This window comes from Neofelis nebulosa, chromosome 5 (genome assembly GCF_028018385.1).
Source record: "Neofelis nebulosa isolate mNeoNeb1 chromosome 5, mNeoNeb1.pri, whole genome shotgun sequence".
NCBI classification, from domain to species: Eukaryota; Metazoa; Chordata; class Mammalia; order Carnivora; family Felidae; genus Neofelis; species Neofelis nebulosa.
Genome location: NC_080786.1, coordinates 147,340,953 through 147,359,245, shown reverse-complemented (window position 1 = coordinate 147,359,245; position 18,293 = coordinate 147,340,953). Strand labels below are relative to the sequence as shown.

At 54.0% G+C, this 18,293-nt stretch overlaps 1 protein-coding gene and 1 long non-coding RNA gene across 2 annotated transcripts; one reads left to right on the top strand and one right to left on the bottom strand.

Annotated features, from left to right (window-relative positions):
* Positions 1–205: 205 nt before the first annotated feature.
* On the bottom strand, positions 206–4,119 carry OLIG2 (oligodendrocyte transcription factor 2). Its single transcript, XM_058731904.1, has 2 exons — positions 3,482–4,119; positions 206–2,707 (listed from the first exon to the last, which is right to left on the bottom strand). The coding sequence occupies exons 1-2, from the start codon at positions 3,728–3,730 to the stop codon at positions 1,646–1,648; spliced, it is 1,311 nt and encodes a 436-aa protein (XP_058587887.1). The 5' UTR covers positions 3,731–4,119; the 3' UTR covers positions 206–1,645.
* A 75-nt stretch (positions 4,120–4,194) lies between these two features.
* Positions 4,195–5,187, top strand: LOC131511508 (uncharacterized). The gene is made up of 2 exons (XR_009261541.1): positions 4,195–4,532; positions 4,808–5,187. It is a non-coding gene; the product is annotated as an uncharacterized LOC131511508 (long non-coding RNA).
* Positions 5,188–18,293: the final 13,106 nt, after the last annotated feature.

Below are 18,293 nucleotides of genomic sequence, written 5' to 3'. Positions count from 1 at the left end.
CAAATTAACAAGAGACGTGTGAGAAACACCCTGTTGGTGGGGGTGGGGGTGGGGGTGGGGTGGGGAGGGGGTTGGCGCGGGGAGAATAGTCCAACGACCCCTTAATCTTTCTCCAGGGTGGAACCCACGAAATGGTTCCCAAATCCGGCTCCGAGGGCTAGCGCCCTGCACCTCCCCCCACCCACGCGGCTCGCAAACAGCCGACGGACTTGTCACTTTTATTTAAAATCTCAACACTCGATCATTTATTTCGTTTTTGCAACCAAACAAGTAATAAATATTATTTAGCACTTTTTTTTTCTTTTTACAAAAATAAAACAGATGATACACTCTCTGCAGGACCGCGAGCGGAGGAGAGATGTTACGCGGCAGACGCTGTAAAGCCCGGTACCGCAACGCGTGGGAGGCGCCCAGGCAGTTCTCGGAGGCTGCGAGAAGCACGTGGGAGAGTTTGTCATTCGTGTTTAACGTGGCAAAAAGAAACCGACATATAGGAGGCCAGGCTCAGACTCCGGTGGGGCTGGCAGTCACGTGAGCAAACAGCTTCGCAGCAGCACTGGCCTCATTATTGATAATATATTTACACACCCAAGAAGGAAAAACCTCAAAAGCCAACAGAACTCCCAGGTAACTCCAACCACATTCACAGCAACAGCCTTTGAGTTCCGTCAAACCCTCGGGTATCAGAATGACTGCCCCCAGTCGGGCAATAAACCAAATCACTTTGTGCTTACAGACGGAAAGAATGGGGGGGAGGGGGGCAGGGAGGGCGAGTCTATCTGAAAATAACTAAAAAAAACCCCAAAAACAAAAACAAAAACCGCCCCCAAAGTCGACAGTTTTAGATTATTCCAATCCACAAGTGGTTCTAGTCTGACTTTCTAGAAGGCCTGCTTGTATTGTTGAATACGGAACATAGATTTATTTAAAAAAAAACAACAACAAACCACACCCTCAAAAGCAATAGGGGCGACAGGCAGGAACCGCAGTAGTTCTCAGACAGTTGTGGGTTTACCCACATTGGACGAAACCGTCAATGCTTCTGGTACCGGATGCCAATTTTCAGCTACCTCGTAGCCCCTGGCTCAGGGCCAGAGACGACCCTTGAAGGCGAGGCCTGAGGGCCGGTCCTGGAATACAGCTTCTCCCAAGTCTCCTACCCGCCAAGAAAGGAGGAAGGAGAGGAAGTCCCCAACACAGTCCTCCCTCCTCCTCCTCCCCCATGTAACGAAAGGCTGCCAGGGCCGAGCGCGGCCCGCATCCTAGAAGAAACCACCAATTTAAGAATTACTTTTTTTGGAAGGGGGAGGGGGAGGGGGGTGTCGGGGGAGGGGGGTGTCGAGGGAGGGGTGCACACAGCAGTGCCTTCTTTTACAATGGTTTCTTTCGGAGCAGCGCTGTTTAAAGCCAGAGAGGGCTGCACCCAGAGCGCACGGCCCTGTCACTCCCCACTGTCCGGTGCGCGCCCCCCAATTGCTTCGGTTCCCCAGTGCTGACGTCCTCATCATTGCGCCCCACCCCCACCCCCAGCCCCACGTCCTGTGATCTTGGGAACTGAGCTCCCGGGCCCCAGTGCCGGCCAGGCCTCGCTTCCCCGCAGCCCCCGGGTCCCTCCGTTCGCCAGAACGCGCCGGCGGCCGGCAGCTCACTTGGCGTCGGAGGTGAGGCGCGGCAGGCTGCCGGCGCCCATGGCCGACACGTGGTGGTGCGGCGGCGGCACCTGGCACATGCTGCAGGGGCAGGGCATGCCGCCCCAGTGCTGGAAGCCGCCGCCGCCCCCGCTGCCGCCGCCCCCGCCCGCCAGCGGGGCCGCCGCCGCCGCCGCCGCGGCGGACGGAGACTTGAGCAGGCCGTGCGGGGGCCGAATGGAGCCGACCGACGACAACCCGGAGCCGGGCAGGGAGGCGCTGGACACCGCGGCGGCGGCCGCGGCGGCGGCGGCGGCGGCGGCCGCGGGAGGCAGGATGGGGTGGTGAACCGCGGGGTGGTGCGCGGCGTGCGCGGCGGCCGCGGGGTGCGCCGTGGCGGCGGGCAGGGGCGCCGAGTGCGCCAGGCCGCCGCAGGCCGACGGGTGGAAGCCCGCGTGGTGGCCGCCGTAGATCTCGCTCACCAGTCGCTTCATCTCCTCCAGGGAGTTGGTGAGCATGAGGATGTAGTTGCGCGCCAGCAGCAGCGTGGCGATCTTGGAGAGCTTGCGCACCGACGGGCCGTGCGCGTACGGCATGACCTCGCGCAGCCCGTCCATGGCGATGTTGAGGTCGTGCATGCGCTTGCGCTCGCGGCTGTTGATCTTGAGGCGTAGCTGCTGCAGCTCGGGCTCGGTCATCTGCTTCTTGTCCTTCTTGGTGGACGACGCGGCCGCCGACGATGCGGACGACGAAGTGCTGGACGAGGCTGACTTGAAGCCGCCGCCGCCGCCGCCCAGCTTGTCCCCGGGGTGCGCGCCCGCCGCGCCCATGGCGCCGCGCAGCTCTGCGCTCAGCTCCGGAGGGCCGTCGCTCGGCGTGGACGAGGACACCGTGCCCCCCGTGAAGCCGCTGCCGCCACTGCCTTTGCTCCGGGCCGGCAGAAAAAGGTCATCGGGCTCTGGTGACGACGGGCGACTGGACACCAGGCTGGCGTCCGAGTCCATGGCCCCGAGGGATAGTCGCAGCTCTCGCGGGGTCCTCCCTCCCTCCCTCGGCCCTCGGAGCTTTGCGCACGCCTCCTGCGGAGAGGAGAAGAAACAGAAGAGAGAGATCTAGATCGAGCTCGAGGCACTCAGAAAAAGAGAGAGAGAGAGAGAGAGAGAGAGAGAGAGAGAGAGAGAGAGAGAGAGAGAAGCTGCTCCCGCCTGCACCGCAGCGTGCGGTCCAGGTGCGGGTGGCCGGTCGTTTTGTGTCCACCTCGCTTCCTTCTAGCGGCAGGCAGGTGCGCACGAAGTAACCGCTCTCTTTCTCTCCCCACTTCCTCAGCTCTCATCCACAGGTTGTTTTATTCCAGGGAGCATTGGAGCCCCTCAGAGAGGGTGGCCTTCTGGATGCCTTCAATTAGGAATCGGGAGGCCGAATCCCCAGGGCTGGAATGGCAAGTGAGGGTTTTTCTTTGGGAGGACGGAGATCTAAATAGAGAAGTATTTATTTGGTTTCTCAAACGCATCGACCTTATCTCCATCGACACCGAGCAACAAACACACAGGCACCCGGCGCCCGCGAGCCTAGATAACGTGCGTTGCGTCCGGGGACCGCGGGGAGCTTGCCAGCCTAGCGGGACTTGGGCAGAAGGAGCTGTGGTCGCTTCGACTTCTGGCTTTTGGGCGAAGGGGGTGCTGAGGTGAGTGTGGGGAGGATCAGAGCGGCGAAGCCACTCAGGGGAACCGGCGGGCAGGGGCGGGATCGGGGCCCTCTCTAACCGAGCTTCCTGGGTCGCTTGCGAGTTGAGGGGCGTCTGTCCCTGGGATACAGGCTGGGGCTGCTGGGATGGGGGGGGCGGGGACACTTACTGTGGATGCAATTAGAGGAGCTCCTTCCCAAAAGCCGCAGTGGAGAACCGGGCTCCGGGCGGTGATGTCGCGTTGGTCTATAATAAGCATCCGCACCTTTCGGGGCTCCGCCGGTTTTTTATAGCCCGGTGGCGGCGGCGACCGCGGCGGCGGTGGCCCAGGCGGGGGCGGGGAACAATGTGCGGGTCCTGGAGGGGCCGCCGCGCCAATGAGCTGGGCCCGCCCGGGGGGCTGGGAAGCTGATGTCATCCGGGCTAATTCCGCTCAATGAAACTCGCCCGGCCCGCACACGCCTCCTCCCCGCGCACAGCCAATGGGCGTCGGCGGCCGGGAGATTCTTGGGGAGGGACTGGAGGAGGAACCCGAGGAGGGGGTGTGCGAGGCGAGCAGGAGGAGGAGGAGGGGTGGGGAGGGCTTGCCGGGGAAGTACCGAGGGCAGAATGCAGTTGAGATAGAGAGGGAGCGTTGTCAAATTTCTGTAAAAATACGGTGACCACAGAGTCAGGCTGGAGGATGGCGTGGGCTTGGGGTTCTGCCGACGAACTAACCTGATACCCAAAGCGATCGGATCTTTGGGGATGCGCACGAATAACCCTGGCGATTCAGGCGCTGGGGCTGGAGTCTCCTCCTTTGCTTTTCATCTCCCTCTCTCTGGGTTCCCGTTGCCCGCCCCCCCATCTCAAACGTTTCATCAACACGGGGGCATTTGGAACCCCAAGGGTAAAGGACAACCAGGCGCAAGTTAAGCACGCTCCTCCGCGGGCGGCCGGTAGCGCCCCCAGCTGGGGGCAGGGCCTCGCGAGGCAGAGGGCAGGGAAGGACCTGGAGCACCTGCTCCAGAATGGCTTTTTGAAAGAAATCTCAACTCTTCGTAAAGTCGGGAATGGCGTGGACACAGGGAGGAGGTGCTTCCGCACAGTAACCGCGCTAACAGAAGGGCAGAGTCTAGCGCCCAAAGTGCCGCGCCTGCCCTGCGTGTCTTAGCTCTGGAACCGATGGTGGTATTTTCAGCATCACTCTTGTGGTCGTCTCCACAAAATGGGAAAATGAGGTAGGAGGGAAACGCCGGTTTGTCTGAAAAAAAAAAAAAGAAAAAGAAAAGAGAGAGAGAGAGAGAGAAAGGTCGAAGGCCTGGGCAAAGACTTCTCCAGGCTTTGGGCCAGACAGCGAGATCCAACTCCTTGCGGCTGCATTCAGACCCCTTTCACCAATCGCAGCTTGGCTGCTAAGCCCGGAAACGCTTGCCCATCAGGGATGAAACCTGGTCTTAGAGAAGCAGCTAGCTGAGGTAGGTTAGCGGCACTGACACACTCGTCCATTTTACAGATGGGAAAATCCGGATACCCTGTCTACAGCAAGCCCACGGACAACCCTGCTAAGTCTTTACCAAGCAGATAACCGGCGTGGGCGGTTCCTGAGCAGCAGTGGCGGCCGTGTGTCTCTAACCTTTTCCCTAAGCTGGATTCCTTCCATCTGTACATTTCCAGCACGGAGGGTTGCTCCTGCAGACCGCGGACACTAGCCGTTTATACTGCGCACACACATACATACACAAACACACCCCGGCCCTCCCTCCCAGGGAGTGTTATGGCCTCTGTTTATGTGGTTGTTTAGGAACTTTTAATTTGCACGCACGGCTTGAAAAACAAAGTCGTTCGCCTTCGCGTTGGGAAGGCACGAAATAAACGAATACAAAAATAAACCCACGGGATGGCTCCCAGTTTCTGGGTAAGACTCTGATAGAAACCTCGCGGGCTCTCGCCTTCGCCCCAATCTTGTGCTTTCTGGAGCATTATTTTTCAACCCGTGTGTTTCCCAGCTGGCTCTGCAGCCATCCGTTAAATATGTATTTAAAACATGAAGAACTGAAGCGTGGAGATAGATATGTCGTCCAACGGTTGCGGAGGATGACCCATAACCGTTGAATTAGGAGAATCTGTCGCATGGTCGAACGCTGCGGGGAGGGGGCGCGGGGGGGGGGAGCAGAAAGAGCTAGAGTATTTAGAGGATCGTTCCTTTGGGCCTCCCCGGCCGCAGGCAGTGAGGACATTCGTGGGAATGTGAGCTGCGGGCCACCAGCCGGGGCGTGGACTTGTGCGCGCGCCAGTGTATCTAATAAACACCGGCAGGCGCACTGTGCGCCCGCCTGGGTTGCAGACGCTGAGGTTAGTCCAGACGGCGGCGGCGGCACGTGTCCTGGAGCCCCGGTTCCTTCTTTTGTTGCTTGTCACCGGCCACTGTCCGCGCCAGAGTGCGCGCCCTGGGGTTCTTTTCGCGCTTGCTCTAGTTGAGGGGTCCGTTCTGGCACCATGCGTACTTAGAAACAGGGAAGGCAGAGTCCAGAGGTAGGAGAGCTGGCTTATTGGCCAGGTTCCCGCGTGAACGCCCATACGGACGCTCCAGGCCCCAGCCCCGGGCAGTGGTGGCTGTTCTGGGCAGCGCAGCGGCACCTCGCGGTCCTGACTCCCGATGCCCGGAGCTTGGGCTGGCAGCCGTAGGCTGAGGACCCCTTCTCCCGGCAGCATCCCCCCCAACATTCCGTGGTTGCCAGAAAGTCGCTCAGGAGGTAGGGGCCCCCTGTGGCCCCCTGAGCTCCTTTAGTCCGGGGCAAAACGGTCGCCGGACCCATCTCTCTGGGTCTCCGAGTCCTACCCGCTCCGGGAATAACGCAAAACGGGAGCCCGGCCCCTGGCGCCTGCCCTCGTGCGTCCGGAGGCCCCCTGGCATTTGCTCTGCTCTTGAGCCCCGGCGCCCGGCGTGCACGGCCTGGGTGCGTCCGGGGCCACGCCGCAGCCCCTTTCCGGGAAATTGAGTGCTCACTTTGCCGAAGCTAATCGGCCCGGCTCCGGGCGTCCCTGGCTGGCCCGGGCGTCCAGAAGCTGTCGGCCTCCTCCGTCAAAACGGAAGACGTGTTTTTCCCTCTCCTTTGTGCTTCCCTCCCACAAAAGGCCGGGTGAGCGTCGCGGCCGGCCTTTGCTCAGTCGCCGGGCGGCCCGGGAGGAGTTTGTGCCAAATCCGCCGGGGCGGGCTCGCGCGGGGCTCTAAGGGCTCAGACCTCCCACTGCTTGCCGGGTCCCTCCCGAGCCATTCTTTCGCGGTCTCGCCTTTCCCTTCACAAGTTCCTGCACACTTTCAGGCAGCGGCTCGGCCAGACTGCCAAGGACAGCAGCGGCCTTGCTCGGCGTTGAGCCGGGACCGATGGGAGGAGGCGAGGCTGCGGGCACCGGAAAAGAAAGCAAATTAAAAAAAGCAGTTGGGCCATCGCTCCAGGCCCGGAAACCAGGAGGGATGAGGAATGGTGGCGTTTGGCGACGAGGGGGGGGGGTCCTGGGGGAGCGATGAGACCCCCTCAGGAGAACTCTGCAAACAAATGGCCTCTGTCTTCCTTGTAAAACTCAGACCCCGGAGCCGTCCACGGTCATCCCTGTCCGGGGACCCAGCGCCGAGCACCGGGCAGGACACGTGGAAGGTGCTTGCTAAATACTTCTGAATGCACACGCCTGCAGAGGTGCACACGGGCTGGTGTGAGACACGATTCGTAAAATACACGTAACGTTCTGTGTACAGGGCAGACCATGAGGTCTGTAATCTGGACTGTTGGAATATGGGAACCTTTAGAATGAATGATAAGGGCAGGGACTCCCATCTAATGGCCACCTCAAGGCGAGTTAAGTTGGGCCAGACGCTTAGTGGGCCTTGGGAGGCTTCATCTCATTTAATCTCTCACTGATCCTGGGAGCGTCCTTTACTTACTTTGCTCACTCCCATTTTACAGACTGGGAAAACTGACCCTCGAGGGCGGTATGGCCATTTTGTCAAGGTTCTGGGAGCAGAGAAGCAGGTCTAGGCAGAGAGTGTGAGGGCAGGCATCAGAGACATCTTGAGTTGTCTGTTTTCAGTCTCAGATTCTCATCCCTAAAATGGGTTTCTAGAAGCTACTGTGACCTCAAAAGGTATGTCTGCTGTGAGATTGGGAGGAACGAGGGAGAGTCAAACGATACCCTCCCTTGGAAGTTTCCCTATTTTGTTAATACTCGTGTTTTGGGAGCCCTGAGTCGCTGAGAATATGGAGGAACCCCGCCCAGTCAGAAGAGGCTCAGCCTGGGTAGAATCTGGAAGGAATGCCCAGGGGCTTGGGAGAAGGGGTGCTGGGAGAGCGAAAGGGAAATGACAAACCAAAAATCCCCCCCCAAAGAACCCCCCAAACTAATAATAGCCCCTTCTCCCTAGAGAGTTCCACCCTTTGAATCACCCACGTCCACGGAGGTAGCAATGGTTGCCATCTGCCCCTAAGGATCAGCGACATTGAAGTCAACCCGGTGTCCCAAGTTCACCGTGGAACAAAGTTGAGGTAGGACTGAGGGGCGACCAGGAACTAACTTCATAGCTCCCATTTGTTTATCTCACCCAACTTGTGCAACGGGCCCTTCGGTGTTTAGAAGGAGGCCCGCTGTTCCCATTTTACAGATGAAGATATTGAAGGCTAGAGATCAAGGCAGGGTCTGGGTTCCACCTCCAGCCCACTGGATCCCAAGTCACAGGGGCCTTGATGCGTCAGTCCTGGGTTTCCATTTGCTCGCTCTCCTCTTTCCTGAGACTCTAGGCGCCTCCCCTTTCCCCCTCCACCGCCCCTGCCCCCCCCCCCCAAGCAGATTAATCCAGCGCGGAAGATGGGGTGAACAAGTTGGGGAGCACGGGTGGGAGTGTCCCTGATTGGGTAGCTGGCCCTGAGGTGAGGCGAGCTTCACTCGGGTATGGCGTGGCACGGGCAGGGCAGGAGGGACCTAAGACCCTGGGTAAGAGGAAGCGGCGGGCGTCGGAGCGCAGGAGAGAGTCTTCTAGGCTACAGGTGCCAACAGCGCGCGGCAGATTCCGAGGCAGGACCTGCCGTGCGCTCCCCGCACCCCGTGGGGCCTGCAGCGGGGGCAGCTGCACGCGCGGAGGGCGCGGGGCCTCTCACCTCCGAGTGCCTGTTGTTCAGCTCCAAACACGGAGTAAATGACCTTCCTTGCTGCATCTGGAAAATGTAGCAGTTCGATGCCTCCCCGTAGCCTTCAGGATCCCATCCAGGCCCTTGACCTCGGCCTTCGGGTACTAATCGGATCTCCGCCCGGCTTCTCAGGGTCTCCCGCTCCCTCTCCCCTTTTCTCAGGGCCCGGAGCGTCTGTCTATCCCGGGGCTCTGCCCTTTCCCCACCTTCACCTACGCCTCCCCGACCCCTGCCCTCCTCCTGTCTGTCAGTCTGTGCCCCATACTACCCTCTCAGGGGTCTTCCCGGGAAGACCACCCCCCCTCCTTGAGCTCCTGCGACACCCAGAGCTCTCCCCACCTCCAGCAGGGTTCACCCCACTGCATTTCACCCACTGGCTCCCTCCCCGACGGGGAGCGCCTGGAGGGTCCTCACGGTGCCAGAACTCACTTTGCATCTCTGAGCCCCAGAGTGGGGACAGGTCCCAAGAGAGCTCAATAAATCCAAGTAAGGGCCTCTGACAAGACAGTTATCCTGAAAGTTTTCTTGGACTTTGCACACACCACAAAAGACAACAATAACAATAGCGGCAAAGGTACAAGTCTCCCCCCTCATTAGACCAGTTTCAAAAATGCCTGATGAGGACCGTGCCGCTCACTCCTGGTCATATGGGTGGGGGGTGGGGGGGCAGACAGCCCCCGACCCCAGGCAAACAAGTCATCCCGTAAGGCGGGGGGCGGGAGATGGGCTCCCACCGGTTTCCTGCCGCACTCCGCCCCGCGGGGAGGGAGGGGAGCGCGGGGCGAGAGGTGCGGCGGGGTCCCGGGGTACCCGGAGCTGGCGCGGCCAGGGATCCGGGCAGGGCCTCCGGCTCCCGGCGCCCTCCCCCCGGCTCAGCCCGAACGCGCGGCCGGCCCGGGGCTGGGGGGTGTGTTTCCCCAACCAGGGGTCCCCGGCCCGAGCCCCCAGCTTCACGCGGCTCCACAGCGCGGGCGGAGCAGGGACCGGGCCGCCGCGTGGGCACCGGGCCGCACCTTCCCCCCGGTTGGGGACCCGAGGCACAGCCCTGACCCCTGCACCGCACGCGCCACCCCCTTCTTGGGTTTGGAGAACCGGGTGGGGAGACAGGTGCCTGAGGGTTCCTCTTCTCTTCTTCCGCGTTCCCTTTGCGCGCGCTTCCTTGGCTTCTATCAGTCTCTTTTCTCCTCCCCCTCCATCATGTCTCCGTTGAGTTTTGATTTTCCCTGCTTACTGAAATGACACATGCCAGGCTCCTGAGAGCCAGGAACCTCAGGCTGACTCCCCGCCCCCTGCCACCTCTCTCCGGACCCTGGTGGTCCCAGGACGCACCACACCAGCATTTAAGTGGGGGCTTGTTGGACGTGCAGAGCCTTAGGCCCATCCAGACCTAGTGACAGGGAAGCTACATTAACCAAGCTTCCCAGGGGATGCATGGCACATTAGAGTTTGGGGAGCGTTGCGCTAGGTATCTTGGGGGGTCGTCCTCAGGCGCCTATTCCCCAGGGTCCTTGGGTCTTCCAGCTCCAGACACAGCCCCTTTCTGGGGCGGACAAAGCTATTTCCTGGAGAGTCCACAACACCTCCCCAGCCACTTGTATGGTGCTCACTCTTACCCCCTTGGCCATCTGTTAAATAAAATTTAGTGCACGCTTTCACAAATGCAAGCCCATTGTAAAACAAAAGTAACTTTGAAATAAGGCAGAATGCAAAAGTCGCCAATAGTCCAACCCTCTTCCCTGAGACAAGTCACTGTCAAACATTGTGGCAACGTCCTTCCAGACTGTGTAAGGGTTTGTTACCGCCTTCTTTGATTTCTTAGCGCCTCTTGGACGGCCTTCCACATCAATACAAGATTCACCCGACCCCTTTAGCAGTATAGACCTGCACCAACCCATCCCCTTTAGATTCTCCCCTCCTTTGCCTGTTCAGCCTCGAAAAGCTGGTCAGAACCGGAAACTCTGAAAACGTGTTTCTACCCTGTGTGCCCTTGTGGTGGGAGGGACCTGGGGGTCCAGGCTCCTGCCCAACAAGGCACGGTAGGTGCTCCCTTCCTGGCTCCCGCTGGGCTCTCAGCAGCACCAGATTCTCCTCTGAAGAGTCTCTCCCTCCCAGCAGGCGTACTGGGAAGAATTGGTTTCCACTTTGCTTACAGTCCGGGAAGCCGAACCCACGTCTGAGATGTGGGTTGGCTGTGTTCAGTGTGTGAAGAGAGCCTTCCTAGTCTGGGACCATGACCAGGGCAGAACTTGGGGTCTGTGATTTTGGACGATGCAGGAGTTTTAGCCATTCAGTTCCCTTATTTTCTGTCCCCACTTCCAACCCCAAAGAGCATCCACTTCTGGGTTGACTCTAAGGCCAGGTCTAAGCAAAGAGGCCATTCTGCTTAAGCGGTAGGTACAGTTTTGACTAGAAGAAGAAAAAGAAGAGGAGGAGGGAGAGGAAGAGGAGGGGGGCAGGACGGGAGAGGAGGAGGAGGAGGAGAAAGAGAAAGAAATCACATCATATAAACCACAATTCTCCCTTCTTTAAAACATGCTTGAATAGGCGCTGTGTAGCATATGCCTAAAATTAAACTCCAAACAGTTTAAAGAGTATTTGATTAAAAGCAAGTGTCCCTGGCGCTTCCTTCCCTCGGGTCCCCAGAGGAACTACTGTTACAGTTTCTTGTGTATTCCAGAAACACACACACACACACATACACACACACACACACACACACACACACACACACACACACCTAGGCCAGCACACCACCAACACACATATTTACAAACATACACCTTCTTCTCAAACACCCTCACCAAGGTGGTCAGAGGTGCAAGGAGCCTCTCCTAATCTCAATGAAGACAGTTTCCTCCGCCTCAAAAGCAAGCACCACAGCATCAGAATCTGAGAACACCAGCGTCCTGATGGTACTTTTTCTGCTCCCCTTTAATCACTGCAAGCTAGGACAGTTCAAGCCCCAGGTGATGAGAGATCAAGGAGCTTCCTGCACTGAGACAGCTTCTTCCAAGTGTCCCCAAGACACTTTTTGTTTGTTCGCTGAATAGGTAATATATTCACAGAGTTCAAAAAAATTTTTAAATATAACGAAAAGATTGCGGCCCTTGTCCCCCAGCCACCTTGTTCCCTTGCTTAGTCACTGTCTCGATCATTTCAGAGACAGTCGCTGCAAATGCAGGCAAAAATGTATGTTCCCCTTTTTATACAATTTTGCACATGCTGTTTTCCCCACCTTGCTTTTTCCAGTTAATATTGGGCGATCTAAGTGATCTTGGAGATCATTTCTTCTCAGTGTATTAAAAGCTCCTTCCTTAAAAAAGTTCATCCTTCTGTAATATGGATGTACTGTAACTTATTTAGCTATCAATTTGTCTTATTTGTCTTTCAAATGTTGAAAGACATTTAGATTGTTTCTGATTTTTTACTGTTACAAACAATGCTGCGATGAAATACCTTGTAAATTATTATTTACATATATGTCCTAAGGATAAATTCCTAGAATTAGTATCATTAAGTCAGGTAGTCTGTGCCGTTGGTAATTTTGATAGATGCTACCGCGTTGTTACTTAAGTAGTATCCAAATTTATGTTGCGATGTAGAAGAGATACAGCCTGGCTGACAGCTCATTTAAATGTTGAGTTTTTATTTTCCTGAGTCCAGAGAAAATGTGATCTCTAATTTGGATGTCAGAAGAGGTGACGGGCGGACCACTGTGACTCTGCAGGATAGAATAATAAAATGTCATTTCCCCCTTTAAAACGTCAAGCTACAAATTCTAATAGATTTCAACATCTGGTACCATTTCCAATCCTTCTCAAGATGTACTAATGACTTTTTCCACACAGTTGGGTAGAAGGGTCCAAGAATCTTTATGCTTTGGGCATTATAATTCAGATATTTCCTGGGCTCCTTTCTTGTGCCATGAACTGTCCTGTGCAGGGGACCAGCAGTGAACAAAACAAAGAGCATCTCTGCTCTCAAACCCGTTAACAAAAGTAATTACTATCATGGTTCTTAGTATAATTTATTTTGATTCTCTCAGTGGCTGTGTGAGGTGGTTAGAGTGGGGTGTGTGGGATACAGTTACTGCCTCCCACCCAGCACACTGCTGATGGTTCCTCCAGATCTGTTCCGGTTTCTGTATAGGACTTCTGGTTGGACACGTGGCCACCGGAATAAGGACTGCATTTCCCAGCCTCCTTTGTGACCAAGTTCTGGCCAAGGGGATGTGAACAGAAGTGGTACGTGCAATTTCCAGAGGCATCCTCCAAGTGAGGGAGTGTGTTCTTCTCGTTTCACCTTGACTTCCTGCTGTCTGGGATCCCGACATGATGGTCAGGGCTGGAAGAGCCGCTGGAGTCATGAGGTGGCCATGGGGCCACATAGGAAAGAGCATTAGGAGAGAAGGAGCCTGGGTTCTTGATACTGTGGGGTTCCAGGCCTCCCCAGGACCCGTTCTCTGGTCTCTTAGGTGACTGCAACACCCCTCTGCCTTCTTAAGTCCATCATTATGTTGGGTTTTCTGACACAGCTAAACTGGATCCTAACCAAAGGGACTTTTGAATGCCAAGTGGGGCACTTTTGGACATCAGAAGAGACGTCTCCCTGCTGCCAATGTCTTTGTTACATCAGTTGAGCCTGAATCCTAACTAATGCCCAGGGCAGAATCATAACAAGACGGGAGACCTGCGATATTGCAGTGTTATGAGGCCACCCTCTCTTGAGAGGAGGCTCTAAGGGAAGGGCGAGTGAGCACTTGTGGTCACGCACCGTGTCATTCAGGAAGTGGTGGTGGTGGTTGGACTCATTCTGGAGACTTCTATAATGGATGGTGTGGGTCCTGATGGCCCCTTCACTCTTCCTGGTAGTGTCTTTTCATGATATGTAGCAAAGGCTCCTGGGCAGATAGCGTCGATGTTTGCCCAGATCCCTTTCTACCGTTTCTCTGCACTCTTCAGGCTGTGGTGAGCTTCATTTTCAATGGCCAGCACCTCTGACTGACCTTTGCAGGGCCGTGCTTAGTTGCCTGGAGCCGATTTGCTGAATGTGGAGAGGGCTGATGGCACAGACCTTCTTACTTCTGGCTCAAGGCAACTCCAGAGCATAATTTCTACCCCAAGGATGCCCCGTGGGTTCAGGTTGAAGCCCAGACACTTTAGCACTTTGGCCTGAGATCTTTTCTTGGCTTTCTCCTCTGGCCTGGCTCCTCCATGCCCTGGCACCGCTTTGATAAATCACTTAGCCATGAACACCCATGTCACTATAACCAGCTGTGCTCACACGGGAGAAGGACAGCTCTGTATCATGTGGCAGTCTGTGTATAGTGCCCCTCTGCCCAGATGGCTGCTCCAGCCACCTTATCTTGTTGCTTTGTCTTCCTCTCTTCTGTTGCAACCTCTCTTTTGTGTTGATGGCAGCCCTGGCTCCATCGGCAGGAAGGAGAGGGGCAAGTGGAAGCCACATCACCTTCCTTGAAGGTAAGGCCCAGAGGCTGCAGGCAGGACTTCTGCTCACAGCCCATTGGCCTCTCTTAGTCACATGGCTACACCTAAAGGCAAGTGAGGCTGGGAAATGTAGTCTTCAGGTGAGGGGCCAGGGGCCACCAATTACAGCCAATGAGGAGCTCTCACACTAACAGAGATGGAAGAGAATGGATTTTGGGGGCCGGTGGAGTGGTGGTGGGGCAGCAGTTGCTGTCACACCTAGGAATCACTATGTTAAATGCTACAACTAAATTTTTCTATGGCTGCTGATGTGGGACTTGCTTCGAAAGTATCCCTTTAGCTGCTACGACCAATTCCAAGGCAGCCAGCTGTGGACGCCCCAAAGTACTGTTTCTGGAGAAGTCCTTTTCAACACCTCCAGCATAGTTGTTGGCGACCCAGGCATAGAGGTGGAAACTGAGGCCAACACAATGGAAGGGGGGAGGGTGCAGACAGAGCTTTGACAGAAAGCTGATGTGAAGTGGGTGGCACAGGTTTCCTGGAGATGGACATCTCTGATAAGAAAAGGAGTGGACTCAGCATGAGAAACTGGGGGGAGGGGGGAGGCCAACCTTGGGTTGAATGGTGCCCCCCATATATGTCCATGTCCAAATCATTGGAACTTGTGAATGTAACTTTATTTGGAAAAAGCATCTTTGTAGCTGTAATTAAGAATCTTGTGACCATCCTAGAATATTCAGGTGGGCCCTAAATGAGTGACAAGTGTCTTTATCAAAGCAAGGCACAAGAAGATCTGAGACAGAAGAGCAGACAGAGAGGAGAAGGCCATGTGAAGAGAGAGAGGCAGAGGCAGGAAGGATGTGGCCACAAGCCAGGGAGCACCTGAAACCATTGAAGCCGGGTGAGGAAAGGAAAGATCCTCCTCTAGAAGCTTTGAATAAAACCCAGTTCTACTGACACCTTGATTTCTGACTTCTGACCTCCAGAACCATGAGAAAATAACTGTCTGCTGTTCTTTTTTACTTTTATTTTTCATTAAAATTTTTTTAATGTCTATTTTTGAGAGAGAGAGAGAGAGAGAGAGCACAAGTAGGGGAGGGGCAGAGAGAGGGAGACACAGAATCCAAAGCAGACTCCAGGCTCCGAGCTGTCAGCACAGAGCCTGACGGACGTGGGGCTCGAACTCGTGAGCAGTGAGTTTGAGATCATGACCTGAGCCAAAGTTGGACGCTTAGTCGACTGAGTCACCCAGGCGCCAACTGTCTGCTGTGGTAAGTTGTTTGGCAGACCAGGAAAAGCTTGCAAAGCAGGCACAGACTTCGGCTTGGAGATGGGGCAACCGTGCTGCAGATCTGTGAGGATGGAAAGGTAACTAGCCTTTGTCTCTCTGGGTCCACTCTCCGCTACCTTCACCCTGGTCTCTGCTCCTGGCTTCCTCTGGTCGGGCTCTGACAGCCTCGGGGAAGGAAGGAAACGGAGGCATTTATCTCCCAGGCTTTCCCCCTTGGAGGCCCTACAGTGGGAAGTCACTGTTCCTCCTACGGCAGTCTGTTCTGCCCTATTCTCTTTCTTCCGGGCTCTGGTAACCTCTCTCTCCCTTGTCCTTTTGGGCCAAAGGGTGGAAACAACACAAACACTCCTAGCTCAAATCTTACACTACCTCTTGAGGTCCCCCTACACCCCGGCCCTGTCTTTGTAAGTAGTCCCTTTGTAAATTAACCTTCAGCAAAGTATCTTATCTTGGCTGTGCTCTTTCCTGTTGGGACCTTGCCTAGCAGAGCTCACCAGGAGGCCCCCTCACCTGCTTTTGTCAAGGATGGGGATCAGCGTAGACGTGTAGAACTTCAGAAGGTGAGGGGCAAGTTTCCCGAGGGCCAGAACCCTGCCAGGGGGAGTTCTAGACATTCTGAAAGGCTAGGAGGGGCAGGCTTTGGGAACGGGAGCCAGTTTGCTACATAGAGCTCTGCGGAAGCCTTCTTTGTAGAAGAGAAATGTAAGAGTCCAGAGGGAAGGCCATGGGATGGCAAACGGGACACGTGACAGAAGAGGAAGGGATTTAAGCAGAACATAGAGAGCGTTCAAGGACACCTCCCTGGTTAACAGGAGACCGCTACAGTTTTCTCCGAACTAATTTATTAATCGTGAGTGAATGAATAATGCACCGATTATTTGTTTTCTGATAGTAAAAGCCATGCAGGGTCCTCATTAGAAAGTTTTGAAAATATGGGCCTTCTAGGTGTGGCAACCTTGGAAAAGCCAGGGTTTTATGGTAGTGCAGGTGAGAGAGGATAAGGATCCTGTTGTGAGCCGAATTGTGTTCCCCACCCCCCAAATTCCTACGTGGAGTCCTTAACCCCCAGGACTTCACAATGTGGCTGTATTCGGATACAGGATCTTTAAAGAGGTAATTAAGTTAAAGTGAGGTCATTAGGTTGGGCCCCGATCCACTAGGACCCAAAGACACACAGAGAGAAGATAACATGAAGACGAAGGCCGAAGGCGGCCATCTCTAAGCCGAGGACAAGAAACCAGTCTTGCTGACAACTTGATCTTGGACTTCCAGCCTCCACGACTGTAAGAAAAGAAATTTCTGTTGTTCGAGGCTCCCTGTCATGGCAACCTTGGCACACTGATGTGGATGCCAACCTCGGGCAGTGGCAGGGATATGGAGAAAAGGGGACAGCTGGAAGGCATTCTTAGGAGACCAAATCAGCAAGCTTTGGGGACTGACTCCATATGGACAGTGGGGTGTGGAGTAGCCTAGGGTCTTGTTAGTTTTCTAAGGCCGGGTAGCCTGATGGGTGGTGTCGCCACAACTCATCGACCAAGACGGGGATTCCATGGGGGAGAGCTGGTGTGTGAGTACGGTGAGTTGGGAGCCCATGTCTGTGGGGACGTCCGGTGGCCACATGGGGACGCTGTCCAGGGAGCCGAGCCAGAGGGCCGGAGGGAGGCACAGCCGCGCATCCGCGTGAGTGGAAATCAGCGGGCAAGTAGACGGGCTGCTAGCCCCGGGGGGACGCCAACATTTATTTTGCGTCTGCAAGGAAGAGCCCATCATCTATGGCGCTGATTGTCTGTCTCGCAGCTGTTCACGTTTGTGAGGCTGATTCCAAAATATTGTCTGCCTCCCCTAATTTCTCTTTCAATCCATTGTTTCAGAAATTCCCCAGATAGGCACGGACAGACTACTCCCCAAATGCTAAATTGGTCAAATTAGGGGGAAGGCTGTGTGTTTAACCTACCCCTGTGGTTATTTGGTACATATGGTGTTAGCATGCTGGCTTCCAGGCTCTACCATAGGTGCAGGTAAGCGTGGAGCTGGCCGGGCAAACAATGAGCTGTGTCGCTCTCAGCGATCAACGTTCTTACCTCTTTGCACGCCGCCCGCCTCCCCTCTTTAAACGTCTCTTCATTTGAAAAATGCATACGGACGTGTGTTGGAAAACGTATACAGGTGGAAACAACTGTGTCGGCTAAGAACGATGATGCTATTCTTGCGATTATTGTTATCTTATTAGTGGTCACAGCTAGCATAGATTGTACGATTACTATGCATCGGGCCCTACACTGTATCATTTTTACGATATACAGCCTTCTAGTTAGATCCATGGTTCTTAAACTATGGAGGCTACAATGTTTGAGTTTTCTATCAAAGTGCAGGCTCTGGGTTCAGGCTGCGTGGGTTAGAATTCTAATATCCTCAGTTGGTAAAACTCGGGCCATCCCGGGGAAAGCTACTTAGCCTTCCTGTATCTCAGTTTCTTCATCTATAGTAGACATTCCTCACAAGGTTAATGTGAGGGATCATTGAATGATATATGGAAAGCACTTAGAACAGGGCCTGGGACATAGTAAAAGCTGAAAGAATGTTAGCTGTAAGTATTCCAGATTCCTGGGAGTATTCCAGGATTTTTTTATATTTTTTATAGGCATATAAAAAATTATATAATATAATATAATATAATATAATATATAATATATAAATATATAAAATATAAATATATAATATATAAATATATTTATATATTATATATTTATATAAATATATAAATATTTATATATATTTTATATATATAATTTTTATATTTATATTATATAAATATTTATATATTTATATATTTATAGTATATAAATATATAAATATATAAAATATAAATATATTTATATATTTATATATATTATATTATATATTTATATATTATATTAATTATATATTATATTATATTATATTATTAATATAATAATATGATAGGTCATTTGTAATATAATATATAATTTACAATATATAATTTATAATATAATAGATCATTTATAATATAATAGATCACTTAGAACAGATCATTTATAATATAATATCTTGGGGCCTCAGTTG